This window comes from Pseudonaja textilis, chromosome Z (genome assembly GCF_049901715.1).
Source record: "Pseudonaja textilis isolate UNSWEBS1 chromosome Z, rPseTex1.2, whole genome shotgun sequence".
Classification (NCBI taxonomy): domain Eukaryota; kingdom Metazoa; phylum Chordata; class Lepidosauria; order Squamata; family Elapidae; genus Pseudonaja; species Pseudonaja textilis.
Window position 1 is genome coordinate 106991786 of NC_142008.1, and position 25314 is coordinate 107017099.

The following is a 25314-nucleotide window of genomic DNA, read 5'->3' on the forward strand; positions in this document are numbered from 1 at the left end:
AAACTACAGACCAATTAGCCTGACATCAATACCTGGGGAAGATCCTAGAAAATATAATCAAGCAATAGATCTCTGAACATTTAGAAATAAAGCTATTGTAAACAAAGCCAACATAGGTTTGTCAAAAACAGATCATTCTAGACAAATCTCATCACATTATTTGACAAAATGACTAAATGAATGGACCAATAAAATGCTGTGGACATAAGTATACTTGGATTTCAGTAAGGCATTTAACAAAGTAGACTGCAACCTACTTCTTTGTAAGATAAATAAATATGGAATAGATAGCATCAGATAGGCTTATATTGCCTTCAACATGTAGTCTTCAGTGGAACCTCATCTACATGGAGAGAAGCCATATCAGGTGCTCCAGTACATTTCAACTTCTTCATAAACAATTTAGATGAAGGGATAGAAGGGAATCTCATCAAAATTTTCAGAAAACACCAAGGTGAGGGAAATAGCCAACTCTTTAGAAGACAAGCTCAAGATCCAGAAAGATCTTGACAGACTTGAACACTTGGCCCTCACCAACAAAATACAATTAGTTGAGAAAAATAAGGTTTTACACTTAAGCAAAACAACAACAACAACAATAACACAACCAGATGCACAATTATAAAATAGGTGGTACATGGCTCAACAGCACTAATTATGAGAGGGATCTAGGAGTCCTAAGGAGCAATCACTGAAGTAAGAGCCAGCAATGTGATGCAGATGCCAAAAAACCCAATGCACTCCTAGGTTGTATCAATAGAGGGATAGTATCAAAAGCATGTGAAATATTAGTACCCATTTATTCTGCTTGGTAAGACTACAGCTGGAATACTGGATTCAGTTTTGGTAAGCATAATGCAAAAAAAAAAGATGTTGGGATTTTACAAAGAGTGCAGAGAAAAGCTACAGGATGATTAGGGGACAGGAGATTAAATGGTTGTGGACATTGGGTATGTTTAGTCTAATGAAGAGGACATGATAGCAATCTTCCAATATTTGAGAGACTGTCATAGAGAAGAATTGATCAACTTATTATCCAAAGTCCCTGAGGGCAAGAAAAAGTAACAGATGGAAAAATATTAAGAAAAGAATCAATCTAGAACTAAGGAGAAATTTCCTGACAGTGAGAACAATTAATCAATGGAATGGCTTGCCTCTAAGGTTGTAGGTACTCCATCATTGGAGATATTTAAGAAGAGATCGGACAACTATTTGTCTTGTCCTTGAGCAAGGAATTGAACTAGAAGACCCCCAGAATCCCTTTCAACTGTGTTATTCTGAAGCAGAAAGATATAAGTGGATTTCAGAATATGCCACCTTGATATTTAGGGAAAGATGGAGAATAAAGATCTGGGGCCACAAAAAGAAAATATGGTGACTGAACACAGACTCTCAAAATCATGCAAGGAAAGCAGTGAAAGAAATGTAAATTAAAAATAGACCAACAGGGGAAACTATCAACGCTAACAGAACAAGAAAGTGTGAAATGTACATAAGATTAATAGGATTACTAAAGAATAATAATGGATCGAATTTGGTAGAAGAAAACATAAAATTAAGGTATAGAAAGATTTTTCAAATAAATAATACAATGACAAAATATTTTGAGAGACAATGCAGAGGAAAGGTAAAACTAAAGCTTTCCCTCAGTTATGTCTGACTCTAGGGCAGTGGTTCCCAAAGTGGGCGGTACCGCCCCCTGGGGGATGGTGGGATGCCTTAGGGGGGCGCTGAGAGGTGGCAGGGGGACACTGGAGGTGAGTGGCAGGGCACAATTCATGGGTGAGAAAAAATCCTGCCGCCGCTGCGTTCGAGGCAAGTCCTTGCAGGATCACCCCATTGACTTGCATGCTCTGGTGCAAGGAGGTCAATGTGGTGATCCTGCAGGGCCTCACCCCGAATGAAGTATTGGGAAAGAAAAGAAAAGCCAGAGTGGCTTTGCTCTCCTTTTCAAACATCCCTCCACCGCCACGTTCGGGGCAAAGCCCTGCAGGTCCACCCCATTGAGCCCCTTGCATTGGAGGCACCTGCCCAAGCAAGTCCAAACGGAGCAGTGCATGAAGTCAATGGGGTGAGCCTGAGAGAGGGAAAGAGAGAGGAAGAGAGAGAGAAAGAGAGAAGGAAGAAGAGAAAGGGAAAGGGAAAGAAAGAAAAAGGGACAAAGAAAGAGGGAAGGAAGGTACAGAAAGAAAAAGAAATAAAGAAAAAGGGACAAAGAAAGGGGGGATGGAAGGAAGGGACAGAAAGAAAAAGAAATAAAAAAGGAGGGAGGGAGGAGAAAGATAATGAGATATCTATTCTAGTCCAATCACCTGCTCCAGCAGGGTTAGAAGGGTGTGTGTGTGTGTGTGTGTGTGTGTGTGTGTGTGCTCCTTGTAATTTACCAATACATTTTGGTTTTGCCTTCTTCAGAATTGGCACTGGTAATACATTGGGAAAAAGTAATTTTTTAGGGTGGAGATCTGGTCCAATGGATCCTGTTTAAAGCCTCAACAAAATGTGAGAGCTTCCTGATAGTCTTGGCCATGTTTTGTCCACAAAACCTTTAATTAATAGAAGCCAAAGATGTTTCAATGTGCTGGCAAAGATGCTGGCAAAGATGCTTCAATGTAGAAAAGGGCCTCTAAACTAGGCCTCATTTCATTGATGCATCAGCGCTCTCTCTCTCTCTCTCTCTCTCTCTCCATCCATCCTTCCATCCCCCCCCCTTTCTTTGTCCTTTTTTCTTTCTTTCCCTTTTCTCTTTCTTTTCTTCCTTCCCTCTTTCTCTATTTCTTTTCTCTCTCTCTCTTTCCCTCTCTCAGGCTCACCCCATTTATTTGGTGCACCGCTCTGCTTGGACTTGCTTGGCCAGGTCCCTCCGGTGCAGCGGCTCAACGGGGTGGACCTGCGGGGCCTGTAGCTAGAATGTGGCAGTGCCGGCACATTTGAAAAGTAGAGCAAAGCCAGTGGTTGGTAATTTTTGCTGCAAAGAATCACAAAAGCTTCTGGGCTGTGCGCAAGAAGAGACACACATGTCAATGCAATTCAGCAACATAAAATAAAGAAATACAAATAAGACAAATCAACAAGAATCGGCAAAGCATCTCTGATTAGATTTTATTCACTACTAGAATCTAATCAGAGATGCTTTGCCGATTCTAGTCCAATGACCTGCTCCACCAGGGTTGGAAGGGAGTATGTGTATATGTGTGTGCATGGCTGTCAAAACTCCAAAAACAGGTCATATAGCTCTGGGGAGGCTAGTCATAAATTAGAATACTTGCTAAGCAACTGGCCATTAAGTGAGGACCACTTGTATTTGGTTTGCCAGTCACCAAACCACGCCCACCCAGTCACATGAGCAGCAAGCCATGCCACCAGTCACGTGACCAGCAAGCCATGCCACCCAGTCATGTGACCAGCAAGCCACACCCACCTAGTCACGTTACCAGCAAACCACACCCTCAAATTAGGCTACCCCCACAGAAATTTGAATCCTACCCCTGGGTGGGGGGCATTGAGGATGAGCTTGTAGCATGAAGGGGGCGATGGACTGGAAAAGTTTGGGAACCACTGCTCTAGGGCATAGTGCTTATCTCTGTTTCTTGGTCAAGGAAACCAGCATTGTCTGAAGACAATTTCCATGGTCATGAAGCCTGCATGGCTAAATACCAAAGATGCATGGAATGCTATTATCTTCCCACCAAAGTTGTACCTATTAATCTATTTGCATTTGCATCCTTTTGAACTACTAGGTGGGCAGAAGCTGGGGCAAGTAATGGGAACTCATCCTTCTTGTGCAGAGCTTGGATCTCGAACCCAGGCTCTCAGCTGAGGCTGAAAGCTCAGTGTCTTTAACTGATGAGCCATCATGCAGATATGGGAAATGAGAGGGCTGCTGTGAAATAGAAAAGTAAAGGACACAGATAGAATATCCATTGAACTTCTTAAAATTCTGAGAAAAAAGATGGATAGCGTGCTAATTATGTTGACCAGTATGAAACAAAATTCTCTGGCCTAGAGTCTGGAAATTATTAGTGTGTGTATCCATGGCAAAGAAGGCAAATGAAAAACGTATCAACTCATTCTATTAATATCTTTTGGAAGCAAAGTTCTGCTGAACTATTCTCATGAAGAATAATAGAATTATATACATGGAGAAAAAAATACAAATGAGTAGGCTGGGTTCAGGAAAGGCAGCCTAACATTACATCAAATACTTCATATATTTGGGAGAGAACAAGAAAATTTAAGGATTTTCCTTTGTGTGGATGTGGGTGGGTATTTACAGCAGGTTCTGAATTGTGTAAATCATACCAGAAAATGAAATTAAAGCTAACAGAAATGTCAGAAATCTGATTTTTTATTATCAGAAACTTTTTTGTATAGTTTTAATGAAAACTTTTAAGCAAGACGTTTAAAACCACACAAACTAATAGAAAGCAAGGAAGAAAAAAGTAAAAGAAAGAAATCAAAATTAGAGATACATTGTGGTATGTAGATCTAAGCTATTCTACTAAAAGTGGATATACATTGTGAATATAAAATGATCTACGTTAATGTTAAATATGAAGAAAAAACTTCATATTGACTATCATGCTTAGTGAATTCACCAGTGATCCCAAAATAGGTAAAAGGATAGAATTTTTATTTCCTTTTGCTCAAAACTAGAGATGGACGATGCTGGAGCAGTAAAGAAATTAATCCTAGAGAGAATCAAAAGGTAAGTTCAGACAAACCTTGAACAATATTTCTTTTTTCTAGATAAAAAATTTTCTATGGAAGTTGATACAATACCTGCCATTTTGTCACGTCAATACCTACATACAGACCATTCTTGCATTTTGATCAGCACTTACTGGAAAAATATCTTAGGAAAAAAATAGCTAAGAAAATATACATAGAACATTCTTGAAAGAAGAAGGGTGGGGTAATGAAAAAAGATGAATTCTGATGAATTGGCAGAAATAAAAGTTAGACTTGATGTAGAAATTTGGGAGGAGAAGAAGATCACTAGTAGTGGCTTTGGCAACTTTGAATATTAAATATTTCTCTGTTCCAGAACAAGATATAGAAATCTTTCAGAATTTGTCAAAAAAAGAAATGTATTGAATAATGTGCAAAGATGATCTGCAGAAGGATTATCTATCTATCTATCTATCTATCTATCTATCTATCTATCTATCTATCTATCTATCTATCTATCTATCTATCTGCCCTCTCAGTATTCAAAGCAACTGTGGGCAGCTTATAAATTGAATAATTGAAAAAGACTATATCCTGCCATCCCAAGAGACCAGTCAAGTGTAATTATTATCTTTACTTAATTCTAACAAACAGAAAGGTTTTTAAACTCATGAGTATTGGCGTTCTAGTTTTAGAAAAAGCCTAGCTTTGCAGAGAAAGTAAATGACTGAGAAAGGCTTGAACCAAAGCATCATAAATCAGGCTACTGTTTTTTGTTGCATGCCTATACCTTTTCTTTATTTCTATACTATTTTAGATAGGAAGGAATGATTTTATTATTGCATGTCAATTGAAATTTCTTAATTCATTTCACTTGATTCATTTCAAATAATCTAGAGATATACCAACTGATTTAGAGCTGACTTTTTTCCCGTGCTCTTTAATTTGCTGATCATGCTCATTCATTGCAATATTTCCTTTAACATTAGATTATTTTGAATCAGCAATTCTGATGTGCTTTTCATGTTCTTGCTACTGACAAATATTGGGCAAAACTAGGATATCTGCAGCATTCAGCATTTTTTAAAAGAAACAGGAAATCAGCTATGAACATTGTGTAAATTTAAATGGATAATGCTGCTGTGTAGACAATTCCTGCAGAATTGTAAACTAAGTTAATATAAAAAAACAGGAAGAGAGGATCTTTCTGGTTATTCAGGATAAAATGTTTGTATTTTACTGCCATATCCTGTTTTGGGGTGGGTTTGTTTATTTATTTATTTATTTATTTGATTTGATTTGTTAATCACTTACAAGATAATAGGTATAAGTATAAACGTGAGTAAGAATAGAAGAAATAGGATGGGGACAATAGGACAGTGCACTTATGCACGCCCCTTACCAGACATCTTAGGAATGAGGTGAGGTCAATTGTGGATAGTTTGAGGTTAAAGGAGTGGGGGTTTGAGGATGTAACAATAGAGTCAGGTAGTGCATTCCGGGCATTGACCACTCTGTTGCCGAAGTCATACTTTCTGCAATCAAGTTTGGAGCGGTTAACATTGAGTTTGTATCTGTTGTGTGCTCTTGTATTGTTGTCATTGAAGCTAAAGTAGTCATTGACTTGTAGGACATTGTAGCAGATAATTTTGTGTACTATGCTTAAGTCCAACCATATGCAACGTAGTTCAAAATTGTCCAAGTCCAAATTTCAAGCCTGGTGATATAGAGTATTCTGTTGTGAGCAGAGGAGTGTAGTACTCTTCTCGTGAAATACTTCTGGACTCTCTCAATTGTATTAATGTCCAATATACAGTGCGGATTCCAGACAGATGAGCTGTATTCTAGTATTGGTCTAGCAAAGGTTTTGCATGCCCTAGTAAGCAATTCAATATTTCCAGAGGAGAAGCTTCGTAAGATTAGATTTACAACTTTTAATGCCTTTTTGGCAATGCTGTTACAGTAAGATCTAGCACTTAAATCATTAGATATGAGTACTCCGAGGTCCTTGACAAAGTGAGGGTCATCAACGAGACCATATCCACCTAGCTTGTATTTGGTGTACTGAATTTTTTTACCAATGTGTAGGACAGAGCATTTGTTGGTCGAGATTTGGAGTTGCCAAATGTTTGACCATTCAGACACATAATCAAGGTCACTTTGAAGAACAGTAGCATTATCGGTGGTGTTGAATAGATTTATATCATCTGCGAAGAGGACACAGTTGCTTATAAGGTGATCACAAAGGTCATTTATATAGAGTATAAAGAGTGTGAGTCCTAGAACGCTGTCACATACCACATCTGCTTGCCTTTGAATCTTGACTCCTGGTGTCCAAATGCATAAGTCCATGCAGTTTGCTTGCCAACATTTTTCAAAAGTGATTTGTTATTTTTTTCTAGGATGAGAAAGAATTTCATCAGAATATCACCTGGGTTGGCTTTGTGTCTGAAGCAAAACTAAAACTATATATTTAGCTCAGTGTCTTTAATCACTATATCATACTGGTTCTCTATGCCTTGGTAGAGATATATTTATTTGTTTTGAGCAAAATAATAAACTGCATCTCATTCTCATGGAGAAATGTATAAATGTGAGAAAGAAATATTGTAGCACAGTATTGTATGTTTGTTGATTTAGAGAAATCAATATGATAAAATAATGTTTGATGGATATGTAGTGGAAAATTCTATGCTGAGCCTCATAAAACCAGTGTATGCTAAAAGTAAACCATGCATGAGAATGAATGACTCATTTAGAAGAAAAAATGTATGTATGCTGAGAGAAAAGCACCCACGAGAATAAATGGCTCATTTAGAAGGAAAAAGAAATGCCTTGAGGGACAGAAGAAGAAGAGCTGCTGCCAAAACAACAGTCAGATCAAGAAATCTAAAGTTGGAACAGAACTGTAACATAGAGAAATATCTCAGTCAAACCTCTCACTACTTCAAATGAAGATAAAAGGAGAGAGGAGTTGCACTCAGACTTGCAAGCTTCTGTTACTATAACTTCACAATATAAATAGTATTGATATAGATGCCTTTGATTTCCTAATCAAGTCAACTTGGATGACACTGAAAAGCAAATGGTCAACACTGAGCAAGAGGTTAGGTGAGGATATGTGAGGTCTCCTTGCTTTTTAAATATATTAACCATCTCTCTGAGGAAGATGGGCAGTTAAGAAATGAGAGAGAGAGAGAGAGAGAGAGAGAGAGAGAGAGAGAGAGAGATGCATACATAGATGATAGATAGATGGGATCTTTGTGGTAATGTTAAAATTATGTTGGTTGGGAGTGAGAAGGCATGTGCACTTTATTCAAGTGTTACAAGTTGTCCAAAAACCTGAACAATTTGAAGAAAATGTTAGATTATACAATGTTACAAAGAGCATGAACTTGAAAGTTAATATATCAAAGACCAAGGTGATTGTTTTTAATACGTAGTATAAAGTAAAAAATTGCAATCAAATATAAATTGAGGAAAAACCTAGAGGAAAAAACTACATTTGTGATCTTTAGCAAAATGTTTACTGGATATGCAGAAATGCATGATTGCTTCAGTTAGTGTCCATTTGCAAATATGTCAGTAATAAATGGTAATAAAATTTCATTTTCTGATCAAACCATGCATTTATGACAAATTCATGTATCTGACAATTAAAATGTTCAGTGTGAATCTGATGAAAGTTTTGTCAGTTTCAGGCAGCAGGGTGAGTTATAGGGGTCCTAATCAACAAATTAAGATCAGAGAGCTAAAGACATCTTAGGGAAATTGTACAGAGAAAAAGCATTACAGGAAGAAATATCTCTCCACTCTGAGATGTCCTAAAGAAAATGAGAATCCCAGAAATCTCATTGTTTTCATCAGAAGCTACAAAGGACAGAAAAAATATGATATAATAGACTAGATCCAGTCTGGAAAAGGTGATAGAACTATACATTTATTTATTCAACCTATATAAATATGGATTAAGGAAAGATAGATTGAAAAATGAGCATGGTTTTAAAAATGGAAGAAGAAACACCAATAAGCTGCATTCTGTTGATGGTACTACTCTGATAGCTGAAAAAAACAAATGATCTACAAGCTCTAGTTATGAAACTCCAAGAGAAATGTTGAAAAGGGGACTTAAGTAAATTTAAAGACCACGTTTATGACAAAATGCTTAGGGTTTTATTTGATATTAGCAATTAACTAGTTCTAGTTCATTTAGTGTTTAGGATAAGCAAAATAAGATTTGTTCATCATTTTTCTGGGCCAAAACTTACAAGTTTTAATAGTAAAAATAAAAATAAATCAGTGATGGTGTGGACTTCTTTAAGCCACTGAAAGGTAGCACTTCAAGGGAAACCTTAAAATAATTTAATATATTTTAGGATAATAAAATATCATTTTATAATGATGTAAGCTGACTAGTGTTAGCATAGGACCTGTTTAAAATGCTGTTTTTAGAATCTAAATTTGCATAACTACTTACAAATATTTATTATATATAACATCCCTTGACAGTTATGAAATATGTGTCTGTCTTATACAGAATACTAATACAAAATACCAGAGTTAAAAGGGACCTTGGAGGTCTTCATCCTCCTGCTCAAGTACTAAGGAAAGAGAGAGATAGTCTCTCCCTTATGCACACACATATCCTCTCTCTCTCTCTCCCTTCCTCCCTCCCTCCCTCCCCCTCTCTCTTCTAAATAATAATCATTCTACAATAATCTAAAGATATTGGACACATCACCATCTAGTGGCTAATTAGATATTTTATAGATAATAGGTGATCATGGATTTTCTTGTGCCCCCCCCCATCTAAATCAAATGGCCACAGTCCTAAATAATTTTTATAAAGATCATTTGTACATGTATCTGCAAAAAAAGACATTTTCTGTTTTACAAATGGCAAAATGCAATTGCAGGAAGTGCTATGCAATCTGGCTAGAAAAGAAGAATCAAAACCCCAGTTTCTAGCAATAAAAAAGCCACGAGGAACTCTCTCTCTCTCTCTCTCTCTTTCTCTCTCTCTCTCCCCCCTCTCTCTCTCTCTCTCTCTCTGTGTGTGTGAAAAATAGAGTTCTATTAATTAAATGTGATGGGCTGTCTGCTAACAGAGCAAGGTTATGCCATACACTTGCAAGGAGACTGGGAAACCTGTAATTGTGGAGTCAATCTGGCAAGAACAAAGAATGCTTTTACACAGGGAATATGCACATGTAAAGTGTTGCATCATGGGAAAGAAAGAGCCAGAGACAAAGGATCTGCAATCAATGTTTTACTGGTAAGTATTCAATTATAACTGCAACACAACTAGAGCTAACAGTTGACGGGCTCCCCTATACAGAGGTTGCCTATCATGCCATTAGCCAATTAAGCAACTGTGTTTTCCCACGCTACTAATGGTGGCTATTCTGTGTCTGCAGATGCGCAGACACAACACCCCTCACCATCCAGCTGGTACTTTAATACTTAACTATTATTTTATTATTACTTACTACTAATAGTATACTTTATTAATCTTTAACTTATTAGCTAATTAACTTCTTCTTCTTCTTCTTCTTCTTCTTCTTCTTATTATTATTATTATTATTATTATTATTATTATTATTATTATTATTATTATTATATCAAACTTTAACTACAGACATAGTCTTTAAGTAGACTGGTTATTTCCGGGATCAATTCGACCTTTGATTCTCCTGGACTCTGGGTTGCTCGTTACACACATCAGTGTCTTTTTGTTGAATTTCAGAGTCACTGGATGTGTCCCTCAGGACTTCAGCCAGTGGGGGCTTCATGACAGGCATCACCTCGGGTACTGCGATCTCCTTCTCTGGTAAATCTCTCTCCTCATCCCCCTGTGGTTCAGTGTCCTCCAATTCACCATCGGTCAGCCGCGCTGGGTGTCTCCTCAGCTGGTTGATGTGTCTGCACTACACCTTACCATTGCTGAGCTCCACATGGTACAACCAGGGCACTGTGACATCAAGTATGTGGCCGGGTACCCAAATAGGTTTCCCAGCATAGTTCTTGGCATATACCCTTTCACCTTGTTGGAACTGTCTGGTTGTTTCTTCCTCTCTTTGTTGATTGTCTGCCTCATAGTTGGGGTGTATCCTATCCAACTGTGTTCTCAATCTCCTCCCCATTAACAGCTCTGCTGGGCTTCTGCCTGTAGCCATGCATGGGATGACGTGCTAGGTTAATGAGAACTCTCTAGTTCTTTTTGTGAATTGCCTTGCCCCATTCTGCTTAGGGCCTCTTTTGTTGTGCGGAGCATCCTCTTCACTTGAAGATTTCCTGCAGGATGAAATGAAATGGTGAGCACATGGTGGATACCCATTAGCCAGAATTAGTTCAAATGGCCTGGCTGTAAACTGTGGCCCATTTTCAGAGACCAACACATCTGGCAGGCCATGGGTGGTGAACAGTCTGTGTAATACATTGGTGGTGGCATCTGTAGTGGTAGTGCTCATGACAACCACTTCCAATCATTTGGAGTAGGCATCAACAATAATTAAAAAGTATTTACCATGTACTGGCCCAGCGAAGTCGACATGTAGTCTGGACCATAGACCTCTTGGCATCTCCCATTCTCATGGTGGTGTGATGGGGGTGACAATCGCGTCTCTTGACATGGTTTGCAGCAGGCCACTCTCTGTTTGACGTCTTTATCCATGGATGGCCACCACAGATAACTGCGAGCCTTCATGCGGATGATCCTGGGATGGCCTTCAGGTAGCAACTGCAGCAATGAGTCTTGCAGTTGGTGGGGTATCACACATAGCTCCCCCACAGTAGGCAACCCTTCTGTACTGATAGTTTGTGTTGCCTCACTTTGAATGGCCTAAATGCTGTACTTGTTGGATCTTAAGGCCACCCCCTCCACACCCAGTTCAGTACCTGTGCTATAGTCAGGGCCTTTCAGCTTGTTGGGGAATTCCTCATGAAATTGGTTAATCAATCTATTGGCATGTACATCCCAACTTTTCACCCAAGTAGCCTCCAAGATTGGGTAACCCTTCCACAATATTAAGTATTGTAATCGTCCTTGGTATAATCTTGAATCGAGGATTCTCTTAACCTCATAATGCTTCTCACCCTGTACAATTAAAGGCTAAGGGGGAGTGGTTGGCAGTGGCCTTATCGTTGATGTAATAGCCGGTTTTAGTAAACTACTGGGACACTGGGTCTATTTTCCCCAGTAACCGGGGAAGACTTAATTGGACTGTGATTGGCTTGATTACTTTTGTTCTCAGGAATGGGCCTAAAAATTTTGGGCCCAACTTCTTACTAGGAAGTTTCAATCTAAGATATTTTGTTGACAAATATACTTTGTCTCCCACTTTAAACAGTGGTTGGAGGGATCTGTGTTTGTCTGTCTGTTTTTTGTAATCCTTTGCAGCTTCGGTCAAAGCTTTTTTTGTATCCTCCCAACCTTTTTTTAATGAGTTAATCCATTCTGTTATAGACATGGATGTAGGGGGTTCTCTAGGTAATTCTGGCATAGGGACAAATTCATGCCAGTGTTGATTTGGAATGGAGTTAACCCTGTGTTAATATGTACTGCATTATTATGAGCAACCTCTGCAAATGGTAATAAGTCCGCCCGGTTTTCTTGTTGATAATTTATATAGCATCTGATGTATTGTTCCATCATGGCAGTGGCCCTCTCTGCTGCTTTGCGTGCTGGATGGAACACTGAGGATAATCCTTGGGATGACCCAATAGATTTTAAAATCCCTCCAGAACTTAGCGGTAAATTGTACCCCTCTATCTGAGCTTACTATATGAGGTACTCCGTGTAGCTTATAGATATGCTTCACAAACAGTTTTGCAAACTTTTTTGCAGATGGGAGTACTTTACAGGCTATAAAGTGGGCCTGCTTAGAGAATAAGGCTATAACAGTCCAAATGATTGTATTCCCTCCACTCTCCAGTAATTCTACAATAAAGTCCATTGTGATTTCTTCCCACGGCTGTGTTGGTTCAGCTACTTGTTGGAGGAGACCAGGGGGGTTTCCAGTTCTGTTTCATTGTGGCACAAATTGAGCAGCTTTTCACATAGGCCTCAATGTCAGATTTCATTTTTGGCCACCAGAACTGTCTTCTGACTAAATGTAGGATTAAGAACTTGAAGTGTCCCCCCAGCTGCGAGTCATGGCTATGCTTTAGTACCATTAGTTTTAGATTTGTGGGTACATAAAGTTTAGTCCCCTTCCAAGCCAGTCTGTCATTCATTGTCAATTCAGGTTGATGCTCCAGTTAAAGATCGGTTAATAGGGCTGCTTTCAACTCAGTTGTCAGTTTGTCTTCCAGGTGTCTGGGGTTGTGGTTGGCTTGGCTTTGAATAGTTATTTGTCCTGCTGATTAAGCTTCTGATATCAGAGCCTGCACTATTTCCTCTCGGCAACTGTCAGATTGGGGTTTCCTAGACAGGGAATATCTGCCAATATGTTTTTCCCTCCAGGGATATATTTCATGTTGAAGTTGAACCGCTTGAAGTATTGAGCCCAGTGGACTTGTTTAGGTGATAGCTTCTGCGGTGTCTTTAGAACCTCAAGGTTCTTCTAATTAGTCCATACCTCAAATGGCTCCTTCACCCCTTCCAAGAAATGCCTCCAAGTCAACAAAGCCCATCATACTGCAAATGCTTCTTTCTCCCAAACTGCCCATCTTCACTCTGTGTCTGTCAGCTTTTTGGACACATAAGCGCAAGGCATCAGTCAGTTCTGAGAGTCCTTTTGGAGAAGAACAGCTGCAACTGCCACATCACTAGCATCAGCTTGTACTATAAAATGTGTGGTCGGGTCTGGGTTCTAGAGAATGGGCTCAGCTGCAAGGAAGCGTTTTTAGGTTTCAAAAGCTTTCTGACAGTCAATTGTACAAGCAAGGGGTTGACTGGGCTTCAGATTGGCAGGTGAAGGGCCTATTTTAATAACTCTGTCAAAGAGAGAGCAACCCTGGCAAAAGAAGGAGTGAATTGTCTATAGAAATTGGCAAAACCCAAAAAACTTTGAAGTTGCTTGCGTGGTTTGGGGGCTTGCCAATCTAGCATGGCTTTCACCTTCCCAGGATCCATCTCAATTCCCTGGTTAGATATTCGGTAACCAAAGTAATCCAATGATGACTAAAAGTTTTTTCAGCACTTGTCTGACCAATTTGACGTGTTCTTCGATGGTTTCATTGAATATAAGGATGTCATTCAGGTAGACAAGGACCCCCTGATACAGGTGCAGATGTAACACTTCATTGATGAGTTGCATAAATACAGCGGGGGATCCTTGGAGTCAGAAAGACATGACTCAGAATTGGAAACTACCCAAAGGGCAGTTGAAGGCAGTTTTCCATTTGTCTCCTTTTATACGAACTCTGTAGTAAGCTTCTCTCTGATCTAGCTCAGTGAAGATCTTGCCTTTTGACAGGGGTTTAATAAGTCCTTCATGAGGAGGAGGGGGTACATGTTTTTGATGCATACAGCATTTAAGCCCCTAAAATCAACACATAACCTCAAACCGCCACTGCACTGCACTGGGGCAGCTAACCTAGATTTGGCAGGTTCAATAAAACCTCTGTCCACATTATTATCAATGTATTTCCTCAATTCAGTCAATTCAGCTGGTGTCATTGAATACATCTTTGGTTTTGGCAGTTTTGCCCCGGGTTCTAATTCTATGGAGCAATCAGTGGCTCAATGTGGAGGTAAAACATTACATTCCTCTTCACTGAACGCTTCAGCCAAGTCTTTGTGTTGTCTGGGTACTTGGGGAGTACCTGGAGAAGGTTCATGGCTGTGGCTGCTGCTTCCATTTTTGGATCCAGGTCGGGTGATGTTTCCTTAGTGGGAGGAAGCGGGGCAGTGGGCCTACTCCTATAATGATTTTACCAGAATTCATCCTCCCACTTGATGGTAGGGGCCCATTTATTTATCCAAGCAAGTCCTAATATGACCGATTCTGACATTCTGGGGGCCACTATAAAGCATATGAGTTCGTGGTGAGGACCCATCTCCATTTTGATTAACTCTGTCATTTGGGTGGCTGGGGTCCCCCCACTTAATATCCTATCCACTTGCTCAAATCTGATTGGGTGTTTTAGTGGTTTAGTCTTTATGCCCAATTGTTCAATGATAGGGAGCCCAATAAGGCATCTAGAACATCAAGTATCAATGACAGCGTCTAATTCCCCTGCCTCCCCCGTGTTAGGTACCACTAACTTCACTTTGACAGTAAAAGGTATGATGGGAGCACTCACAATAGGGTTATCTTCATTGGTGGGTTTTCCATGGAGGTGGTGTTGGTTTGGAAGTGTGTTGCTCTCTTCTGTGTGGAGAGGACCTTCCAGGATGTGTCTAGCAAAGCGGCTACTGTCAGGAGGCTTTCCTTGATTTTTTTGAGCCCTGATGGCTATGCTAGACTTTGATTGTGGTGCTTGTGGAACAGGTGCAAGGGCCAGACAGTCGGCTGCTCTATGGCCATCCTGGCCACAATGGTAACACTTTATCATCCTGTTGGGTCAGATGGGCATAGTTCAGCTGACTGTCTGGCCCCCGCACCTGTTCCACAAGCTTTAGTTTTGAAATAGTGTCAGCATTCCAGAGCTTATCCATTCCATTCAGTAACTCTAAGACAACCATAATCTCAAAGTACTTTTATTAGAATAGAACTTGGTACTTCTGTGGAATTCTGAAACTAAAGATTCCCCCCAGACTTCCCACAAAGACCCACTCTACAACCCATCCCCTTTTTCCCACATCATACATCATGTGAACCAATCCTCCTTCAGCCCCAATTCTTGCTGCGCTGTTCACAATGACCTTGAATACTACAGAATCTATTTTGTCTACTGAGAGCTACTGAAACAACATCAGCCCCCTCTAATCCTCTGCAGCTGTGTGGCAGCTTTTAATAATGATTCCGAAGCTGACTGGTGTAATAGTTCCACGATGGATGCTTTCTATCTCAGGAAAACACTGTAGAAGTTAAGGAACCCCAGGAAAGCTTGGAGCTCTGTTCTGTTTGTGGGCATTGGAGCTTGTTTGATCACCTACATCTTTTCCTTGGTGGAGTGTATGCCAGCCACATTGATAAGACATCCAAGGAATTCTATCTGGTCCACGGCAACCAGGCTTTTCCTTTTTTAACTCCCAGTATTCCGTTTATTAATATATAAGCAAGAAAAGGATGAGTAAAGTCATGGAGGGACAAATGGCTCCTTTGATTTGGATCTTTCTGGTGCTATATGGTTTCCAAACTGCTCAGTTTTCTCCAGCAATTTCCAGATATTTAATTCCACAAATCTCTATTTCAAAGCTATAGCATCTATGCATGATGTATCAGAACTCCTAAGGGGGAAAAAAAATTATACTGCAGCAACGGATGCCTACACTGTAAATTTTATATTCAGGCGTGATGGTGCCTTTGAAATTAAAACAACAGGAAATAAAAGTTACTACAGTCAATTGTTATAGAAGAAAGAGATTGCATATTATCATGATTTCCTATCTAGAAATAACCTAAAGTGCACAATTATTTTTCAAGTAAATTTTGGGTATAACAAAACCAGAGGAAAGAGAAACAACTAAGGGAACATCCTACAAACAGAATATACTATGGAATATACATTAAGATTGAAATAAATTTAGTATGTTCTAACTATATTTAAGCCAATGATTAATAGAATTATCATAATTACCTCAGTTTGAGGGAATCCCTCTAAGGTAGCATCTGAGAAGCCTGTCGTACAGTCCTATTCCTAATAACAATTACAGAAATGCTGGAAAACATTTTTCAAGTAGGCTCTGAGAAAGATGTAAACTTGAAAACCTACTTTAAACATAAAGGTGAATTTTGGAAATTTCTGAAATTCTGCTTATAGCAAAATTAATTCTTTTTAAGATAAGATTATTAGCTTCATATATATTCAGGTCTGATGCCATTTTGAGCATCCAAATTCCAACATATCTAGTTCTATAGTCATAGACCAAATACAACCACATTGTGTGCCTTGTTTAAGCTCTATTAAGAAACCCAGCACTTATATATTAAGCAGCCTTGAAAATGCAGTTAGCTGGCACATTAGTAAGAAAGCAAACACTGTTCATAGTTCAAGCATGTAAAAATACCTTGATAGTAATTTTGGTTACTCTTCTCTTAACTTTCCTATGTACTTGCTCTGAGCGTCTATATGAAATTGTTTGTGTGACTTAAGAACTACAGGGTGTAGAGTAATTTACAAATTGTATAAATAGTCCCATTTCACCAAATTAGGTTTTATGGTATTTGAAGAAACATATGAAATGGAAACTTGAATGAAAAAGAAATGACCACAAACATATATTATCTTCTACTAAAGAAAAATCTAAATGAACATATATTTAAATTCATTATCAGGATGATCTATTAAATTGATAAGTACTGAAGCTGCATGTCTGTTATCATGTAATATAGTTATGCCACAGCTGAGCATTTTACATGGTATTTCAGGAGAGCCAATCTAAGAGCTCTGGGCAGCATGATAGACCCAAATATATTCCTTCATGCCCATGAGGGTTCAATCCAATTTATTTTTTAAAAATATGATAAACGAACGAAGAAAAAAGAAAGATGCCATATGTAAAAAAAAAAAAACCACCCCTAACTCTTTTATCCTGTGATTTAAAGGAGCACTTCTGAGACTCACAAAGGCTGGGTCCATGAACTAAGACTGAACATTTTGAAGGTTTCTTTAGGTTTTGGTTTACAGCGATTTTGTGAAGAATTTCAACCACCATGGCAGCCTCTTCCTGACTACAGTAACCAAATGCTGTTTAAATTTCAAAAGCACCCACAACTGTAAAACCTTGCCTATGTCTCTTAGATTAATGGGGCATGGAGCGGGACCTCCTTGAAAAGAGACAAGTTCTCTTTTCCCACAAAATAATGTGCCAGATATGATCCCCTTTGATGCTTAGTAATTTATGAATTTTATGCCCCTCATTTTTAAAGACAAAAGAATAATAAGTTCTGGAACTTGCGATTTGCAGCACTTCGGGGTGGGCAGAAATCTGCGATCGTGAGCGGTTTCTGCCTGCGCTCGCCGCTGGAGTGCCCTGAGCCACCTGGCTTCAGGGCTAGCCCCCTCTGTAGAAGGTGGAGAAAACAGGGGGTATCTGACAGGGTCAAGAGATATTGCACCTCTCTTCCCTAGCCGGCTAAACTCCCTTTTCCGACGGCGGTAGAGCGGTGGTCAAAACTGGCCACTACAAAGAAGTGCTCAGATGGAAAAAGAAAGTGCAGGAGGAGTTAAGAAGAAGTGAAAGTTTTTTTGCTGACCGGAACAAAGCAACAATGAAGGTACCCTGGAACTTAAAACTTGCAAAAGATACATCGTTCCCAGAGATTTACAAGCGGCGAATGGAAGTTAAAAGGGAAAGTTCTACTTTTTTCACTCTCCTTCCTAACGTTGACAGCGAACAGAAAAAAACAATCTCTTTTGTTGTAAGTGGGAAGGGAGGCTTTATTCTGCGAATAAAGGGTTGCCGCGGCTGCCAGGGCTAACAGGCACATCAGCTGGCAGCAACAGCTGATGCCGTTTGACAGCTCCTTTTATAGCCGGCTGTCAAACAGCATCAGCCAATGGGAGCGATCGGCGCTCCCACCAGAACGGCGGACCAGAGTGGGGACTTCCATCAGTTCTGTAAATACAACACTCCTTTCCCCTGGCCAGGAGCATGCATAGTCCTGCAAATAGGCTGGCCGCTTGCGCAGGTGGCCGGATCGCCTTAGTCTTGGAGGATCTCCAGCTAGAACAGAGTCCTTCGCCCTCTGGGTCGCACTGGAGGCTGCTGGAGCATGAGTTCGACCCACAGGTGCCTTTGTCCGAGCGTCCGTCAGTGGTCCAGGTAGGGTCCATCGTCCGGCTTGCTTCAGGAATAGCTTTTGGTGCGGCGGGTAGACTGGGTCGTTTGGCTGGGAAGCATCGGCGTTTGCTGGGTAGACCGGTTCGCTTGGCTGGGGACCTTTGGCGTTGGCTGGGTAGACCGGGTCATTTGGTTGGAAACAGGGATCATTGGCTGTCCTTCTCCAATGCTTCCTCAGCTGGTCTACGTGTCAGCGCCACATACAACCGTCTTCCAGGAGGATCCTATAGGACTTAGGTCCTGTAACTGAAACAACTTGCCCTAGTACCCATAGTGGGTCCCCTGCATAATTCCTGGCATAGACCAGGTCATGCAGGGTGAACTCCTTGGCTGTCAGAGCCCAAAGGAGAGCCAGAGACATAATGGGGGTGCAACCTATCCAGGGTGGTTCTAAGGCGCCTGCCCATCAGTAACTCTGCAGGTGATTTGTTGGTCGTGGTACAGGGGGTTGTGTGCTGGGTCAGAAGGTATCTGGACAGTTTGGAGTGCCAATCAATTTGGCCAAACCTAGCCAAGGCCTCCTTTACTGACCTAACTGCCCTTTCAGCCATCCCGCTGCTTGCAGGGTGAAAAGGGGCTGTGAGGACGTGCCTGATGCCCAGATTGGCTGCAAAAACTTCAAATTCACAAGAGGTGAACTGGGGGCCATTATCAGATACCAGGGTATCAGGGAGGCCATGGGTGACAAACACTCTGGTTAGGGCTCTCGTGACAGCCAGTGTGGTTGTGGAAGGAAGCAGAGCCAGGTCAATCCATTTGGAGAAAGAGTCCACTATGACTAGGAAAGTCTGCCCGTGCACAGGGCCTGCCAGGTCAATGTGAAGCCAGGACCAAGGGGCCCCGACATCCTCCCACCGGGTAGGAGTGGCTGCAGGAGGTGCTGGTCTGGTCGCTTGGCATGGCTGGCACGTGCTTACTCAGCTGGAGATCTGGACATCCATGCCTGGCCACCACACGTAGCTGCGGGCCAGAGCCTTCAGCCTCACAATGCCTGGGTGGCCTTCGTGCAAAACCTTTAAAATTGGCTCTTGTAGTTTAGTAGGGATGACCACCTTTGTCCCCCACAGCAAACATTCCTGTAGGGATGACAACTCTTGCCTGCGAATCTTGCCTGCGAATCTGTTTTGTTTGCAAAACAGTCACTAAGGCAGCAGAGAGACACCGAATACAAAGAGCTAGAGAAGATTCTATTTGTCTCTTGCTAATGGGGGATTTCTGGCCCCTCCCAGTAATTCAAACAGGCTTATTTGAAAAAGACTTCCTTGCTCAGGGGGAAATAGAGATCGAATGCAGGGTTTAAATGCTTCTTCTTTACTTTCCTAGGATATCAGTTTAATGACTTTTTTACTCTTTCACAGGCAATCAGATTAACTTATATCTTCATTTTGTTTAAGATTCAGATTAACGTATCCTGTGGGAATTCACATTTCATTATACTTTTCATTCTTCTCACAGGAATTCAAATTGCACTATATTTTCACTATTCTTAGGAATTCAAAAATATAACTATAATTTCACTGTTCTGTCTTTTAATTGCTGGCTGAATATAAAGACAAGCAGGCAAACTCTACAAAGGCTTTCATACAAAGTTTCTTTATTGGATCACAAGGCATTCTCAAGGTATAACTCACAGTTATGTCGAGATTAATCTAATGTCCAAATATTTGCATAGCTGACCTCATAGAGTGAAATTATAGTGATATTCATCCCATAACGATGGAGCAAAGGGTGAAACACTAGCACTGTGCTGGGGTCCAAGGAAGAGTAAAGGAAACTCCCCCAACCCAACCAAGGGACAATTCAATGACTAATCAGGATTACAGATATGACATGACATGAACTACATTTCCCATGATGCATTAACTACATTTACTATGAGGCATGCCCTCAAGGGGACAGCTCCCAATTCCTACTTAATTATCCCAATTTCCAATTAACTATATACTGTCTGGACAGCACAGTAAGAAAGAACATCTCACATCATCACATTATTGTAAATTCAACACAGGTGCTCCAAAAGAAAAAGAAAAATTATTCTGCATGGGCAAGTTCATTGAGAAGTTAATGACGCAGTCTAAGGATATTGTTGCAGGCAACAAATATGTTTTCTTCCAAAGAGACATAAAAAATGAATACTTTGGGGAGATAATTTTGAGATCAATAATTACTTCATCTTAATATGGTCTGTTTGGATTTAGCTTAAATATATTTCTGAAGCTATCAGTTTAATCATATAAGGAACTCTGAAAAAAATATTAATCTATGTAATTTGCTCAAATATATCAAGGAATTGGTTATTTCTTTGGTGACTTTCTTTTTTAGAGTTTACAGGTCATTTCAGTGGGGAGGAGGTTTGCAATGAAGTGTGATGTGAAAAGATTGCATATCATATCAAAGTGGGAATCACAAATTCCATGTTGAACAATCAATTCAGTAATCTCTCAAAATGGGATTTTGCTACTGTTTTTATGTTGCTGTTGTTTGATGCATTAGTATTGTACAATCAGGATTGTGTCTCAATCTTTCAGAGAATCTCCCAAAATGAACTCTTGGATGGGTCCAACTGAATTAACATACTTGATCAAAGCAAAAATGAGCAACTCAGGTTAACTATTTTTCTTCTTTTGGTGCAAATATGTGCAAACACGGTTCTGCCACATATTTCTTCAAATTCTCAGGGCCATCTGACTGAGGGAAACAGGCTTTTGCCTAAGCTTCACCAGCAAAAGTAACAATATTCCAGACTGTCAATGTGGTTAAGAAGCCATTCTGAAAGAAGAAAATTCATGCGAATCATACTCATTTCTGGACATGAAGGGAGGTAAGAATTAGTCACAAAATCCTTCCTTGAACCAGGTTGGACTACAACGTGGGCAAATTGTGAGAACCTGAACCGGGATGAGATCACCATTTCCCTATTGATGCATCTTTCAGTCATTTCGGCTGCAGCTTCCGTCAAATCCTCACAGCAAAGTCATAGGCCTGGGGGTTAGGAGAACTAAGAGTCCCAGAAGATGATGGTGAACTGTAGGAATTGTGGGAGTCCTGTCACCCACCTTCCATACTTAGGGTTTCTTTGTGCTCTCTGAACTTGTTTTCCTGGAGTCATTTCATTACCCAAAGTAGGTAACATCATCACTGGGCAGCAAAAGTAGCTTCCGTCCTTGTTTCTTTGCACACATTTCATTACCTGATGGTTCCCCTGCTTGTTTATTTGCAGATATTTCATTACCCAAACTAGGTAACATCATCAGTGCTAGTCACTGATGTTGCCTAGTTTGGGTAATGAAACGTCTGCAAGAAAACAAGCAAGCTCAGAGACCACCAAGGACCCCTCACGTCAACACCTGAGCTACAAATATTATTCTTTTATTGGTCCCTTCCGTGTTGGATTGTCATATTTGGGTAAGGGTGGGTGGGTGGAGTAACGGGAATTTCCAAGGATGACGCGGAGTCCACGTTGGTTGTAAGGTGAGGGACGAAAGAAAGACTGAAAGGCCAAGCTGTCTCTCCAGAGAGAGACAAAGAGAATGAGACGTTTAGCATCCTCGGATAAAAGAAATTTTGAAAGGCTCGCCGTTTAATTTTTCCAAAACGGAGGAAAAGAGGGAGTGGTCACAGGGCTAAGGAGTGGTCTCGCAGAGCGCAGCTACGGAACCGAGACTGGGGCTGCTGGGTGCTTCCCGAACAAGGGGCGGGGATAGTCGGGAATTTCTCGAGAAAACAGTAGCTTTCGCTTTCTGCTGGGTTTTAATCAAAGAGGAAAAGGCGACATCGTCCAGATCCTTTAAGGTAGGCAAAATTGTCTTGCGTACCGGAGCGCTTTCTTGCATCTTTCTCATGACTACCGTTTATATTGCTTCGCCTACAGGAAAAACAAAATAGTGTAAACTTGCCTTCCCGATAAGTTACTGTCACGATCTCCTGTTCTGGATTTTTTGCGAATTTCATCCCTTTGCACTCAAGTTTCTCAAAGAATCAAACAACTTCTATGCCGGGGATCTCCAAACTTGAAGACTTTAAGACTTGTGGACTTCAACTCCCAGAATGCTGGGGAATTCTGGGAGTTGAAGTCCACAAGTCTTAAAGTCACCAAGTTTGAGGACCCCTGTTCTATGCCCTTAATCCACTTATCCTTGAATTTCTATTTCTCTGTTCTTGGTCAATAACCTCTTGTGTCCCTAATCACATATATAGTCTTGTTCCCCTAATCCAAGACTCTTCAAACTTGACAGCTTTAAGACTTGTGGACTTCAACTCCCAGAATTACTCCTCCAGTCATGTTAGCTCAGGAATTCTGGGAGTTGAAGTCCACAAGTCTTAAAGCTGTCAAGTTTGAAGACTCTTGCCCTAATCACATACATAATTTCCAGCCAGCACTGATTTCTGGCCACTATCTGGACATGTTGGAGGCTAGAAGACTGACTAAGCAGGGAAATTGAGGAAGTCAATTTCCGCTCAAGATGAAGGAGAATTAAAACTGAAGTTCTGTTGCCTGCTCTGAAAAGAAAGTATATATCTACCCATACCCATAACACACATACACCATATATGTATGTAAGTATGTATGTATGTATGTATGTATGTATAAATATTAATCACTGTCTATTTTGAATACATAACGGAAAGAGGAAACTTGAGAGTTTATAAGGTTGGTGCTGTATGTAACAAAACTGTGACTGAATCTGGATGTTCTGCTTTGGATACCACGAAGCCCCTTCCAGAAGGTAACAAGGAAAACAAGTTCTGAAGAGGATGTGTAGCGTCCCAGACAATCCTGTGTTTTGCTCAAGCATTGCTTATGTGCTATGTCCTGGATAGAAAGAAGTGAACAGCCAATAATCTTTTCTGCCATCTTCACCACTCTCTGCACTGCCTTCCTGTCTGAAGCAGTAATGCTCTATTAACTAGTTACTCCCACTTCATTACCGTATAAGGTGACTACCTTTGGATGTGGTTTTTATTACGCTACTAGTAAACTTCATTCATCTCTAGACCCTGAGTGTCTGGAGGTCCCTAACCACTCTTTAAGGTAAATATCATGTCACCTTACATTTCTAATTATGGGCAGGCCTGCAATGTATTTTAGGTAAGTGTTAAAGCCACATCCTATCAGTAGTCTGTATAAGAGATATTTGTGGTCAGCCTATTTGTGTCAGCTCTTGCTGGCAGATGTTTAAAAAGTGGCAAAGGCACAGTCAGTAATTCTGGCTAATGTTCATCATAGCTTACAAATGTCTCTGATTGTTAATAAGTTAATAATTGGGGAAATTTCCACTCAACTTACAATATCACTGCAGTTCTCTAGGCACAATTTTGGAAGCAGTTTGCCATTGCCCCCTTTTTATGGCTGAGAAAGTATGACTGGCCCAAGATCACCCTGCTGGCTATATATATCTAAGGTGGCAGTAAAACTCAGGGTCTCCCAGTTTCTAGCCCAGTGCCTTAACCTTTGCACCAAACTGGCACTCTGAGAATTTACCTCTACCTTAAATCTGGAATTTCAAAACAGCCTGCATTGGACTGCAACATCCACATTCCAAAATAGGGTTGTTGCAAATTATTAGAATTAGATCTTGAATAGTATCTGGTTGGAGAAATGAGGTCTATGGCAAGTGGTACTGTCCTCAGCCCTACCCAGGCCCACTTCATTTCTAGATGTTTATGCGGGCTGAGCTTTCAAAATATTTGACTGGCACTGAACACTAGGTGAATTCCTATTGTCTAAAGAAAATGAAGAATGAGATAGAATGTCTACTGGGCAAGTGCTGAGCAGCCAGTGTTTCCATTCCAATTGCTATCAAGAAAGTTAAGTCCCCGATCAAAGCCGCCTTCTCCAGAGTTGGCTAACAGCCCTGCCTAAAATCTAGTAAATGCATTGCTCTCAAGAATGACTTCCAGGAGTCTAGTTAATCTCATAAATCAGAACAAGCAAAATGGTCATTTGTTACATTACACTTCCACTAACTTCTGATAATTAGTGATGTTGGCATGGGTTTATGGGAATCAAACAAGCTCTGGAACCGTACAATTCTTAGCTTTAACTTAGATTGGTATATTAAATATTTGGGAAATGTCTTTGTCTCTTACCTTGAAATGTATAGGGAGCCACAGATATGACTACGGAGAAGCCATCTAGAAGCTGTTAAGACAACAAATGGAGAAGGATCTGCATTAAAATGTATTCTAGACTTTCAGTGAAGTCATTTTTGTGATCTGTCTTATCTACCTTATAGGGTGACAATACAAAATTACATTATAGAAAGAATATCTGGCTTGAGTTTTTTCCATTTGCTGTTATCTCTTATATATAAAGGTAATTTTTTTGTCTTCCACAGTTGGCGTGCCTTGTTTCTTCTCCATAGAGCATTAGTTATGCATCGATGTGGCCTTCTCACATCCTTTAAAGAGCCAGGTAAATTGAGTATCTGATTGCCGGTTAATGTTGAGTAAAATGGCAAGTTGCATATGACTTTAAAAGGAAGCTATGATGTCTTTCAGCTTATGATTTTAATTGTATAGCTTTGAGGATCATTTGTATACTCTGCCCTTGAAGAATATCTGGATGTTTTAGTAGTGTAAAATACAACAAGGTAGACAGCTTTGTGTGCACCAAGACCTGCACAAATTGCACCTCTGCTCTGTAAGCTGCTTTGGTTGCCAGTTTGCTTCCTGATCCAGTTCAAGATGCTAATTACAGGTAGTCCTCAACTTATGATCACAATTGAGCCCAAAATTTCTGTTGTTGAGGC

General features: G+C 40.3%; 1 protein-coding gene across 5 annotated transcripts in view; it reads left to right on the plus strand.

Moving 5' to 3' along the window:
- The first annotated feature begins 10474 nt into the window (after positions 1–10474).
- The window catches only part of LOC113448493 (von Willebrand factor A domain-containing protein 5A-like), a 35374-nt gene continuing 20534 nt past the window's right edge, over positions 10475–25314 (plus strand). For 3 of the 5 annotated variants that reach the window (XM_087915616.1, XM_087915618.1, XM_087915619.1), the window contains exons 1-2: positions 22016–22354; positions 24901–24977. In XM_087915616.1, the coding sequence (XP_087771742.1) occupies positions 24938–24977 (40 nt within the window). In that variant the 5' untranslated portion in view covers positions 22016–22354; positions 24901–24937. Of the gene's footprint in view, positions 10499–22015; positions 22355–24900; positions 24978–25314 lie in introns of those variants that run through there. The other 2 variants (XM_087915617.1, XM_087915620.1) reach the window with 2 other exon arrangements.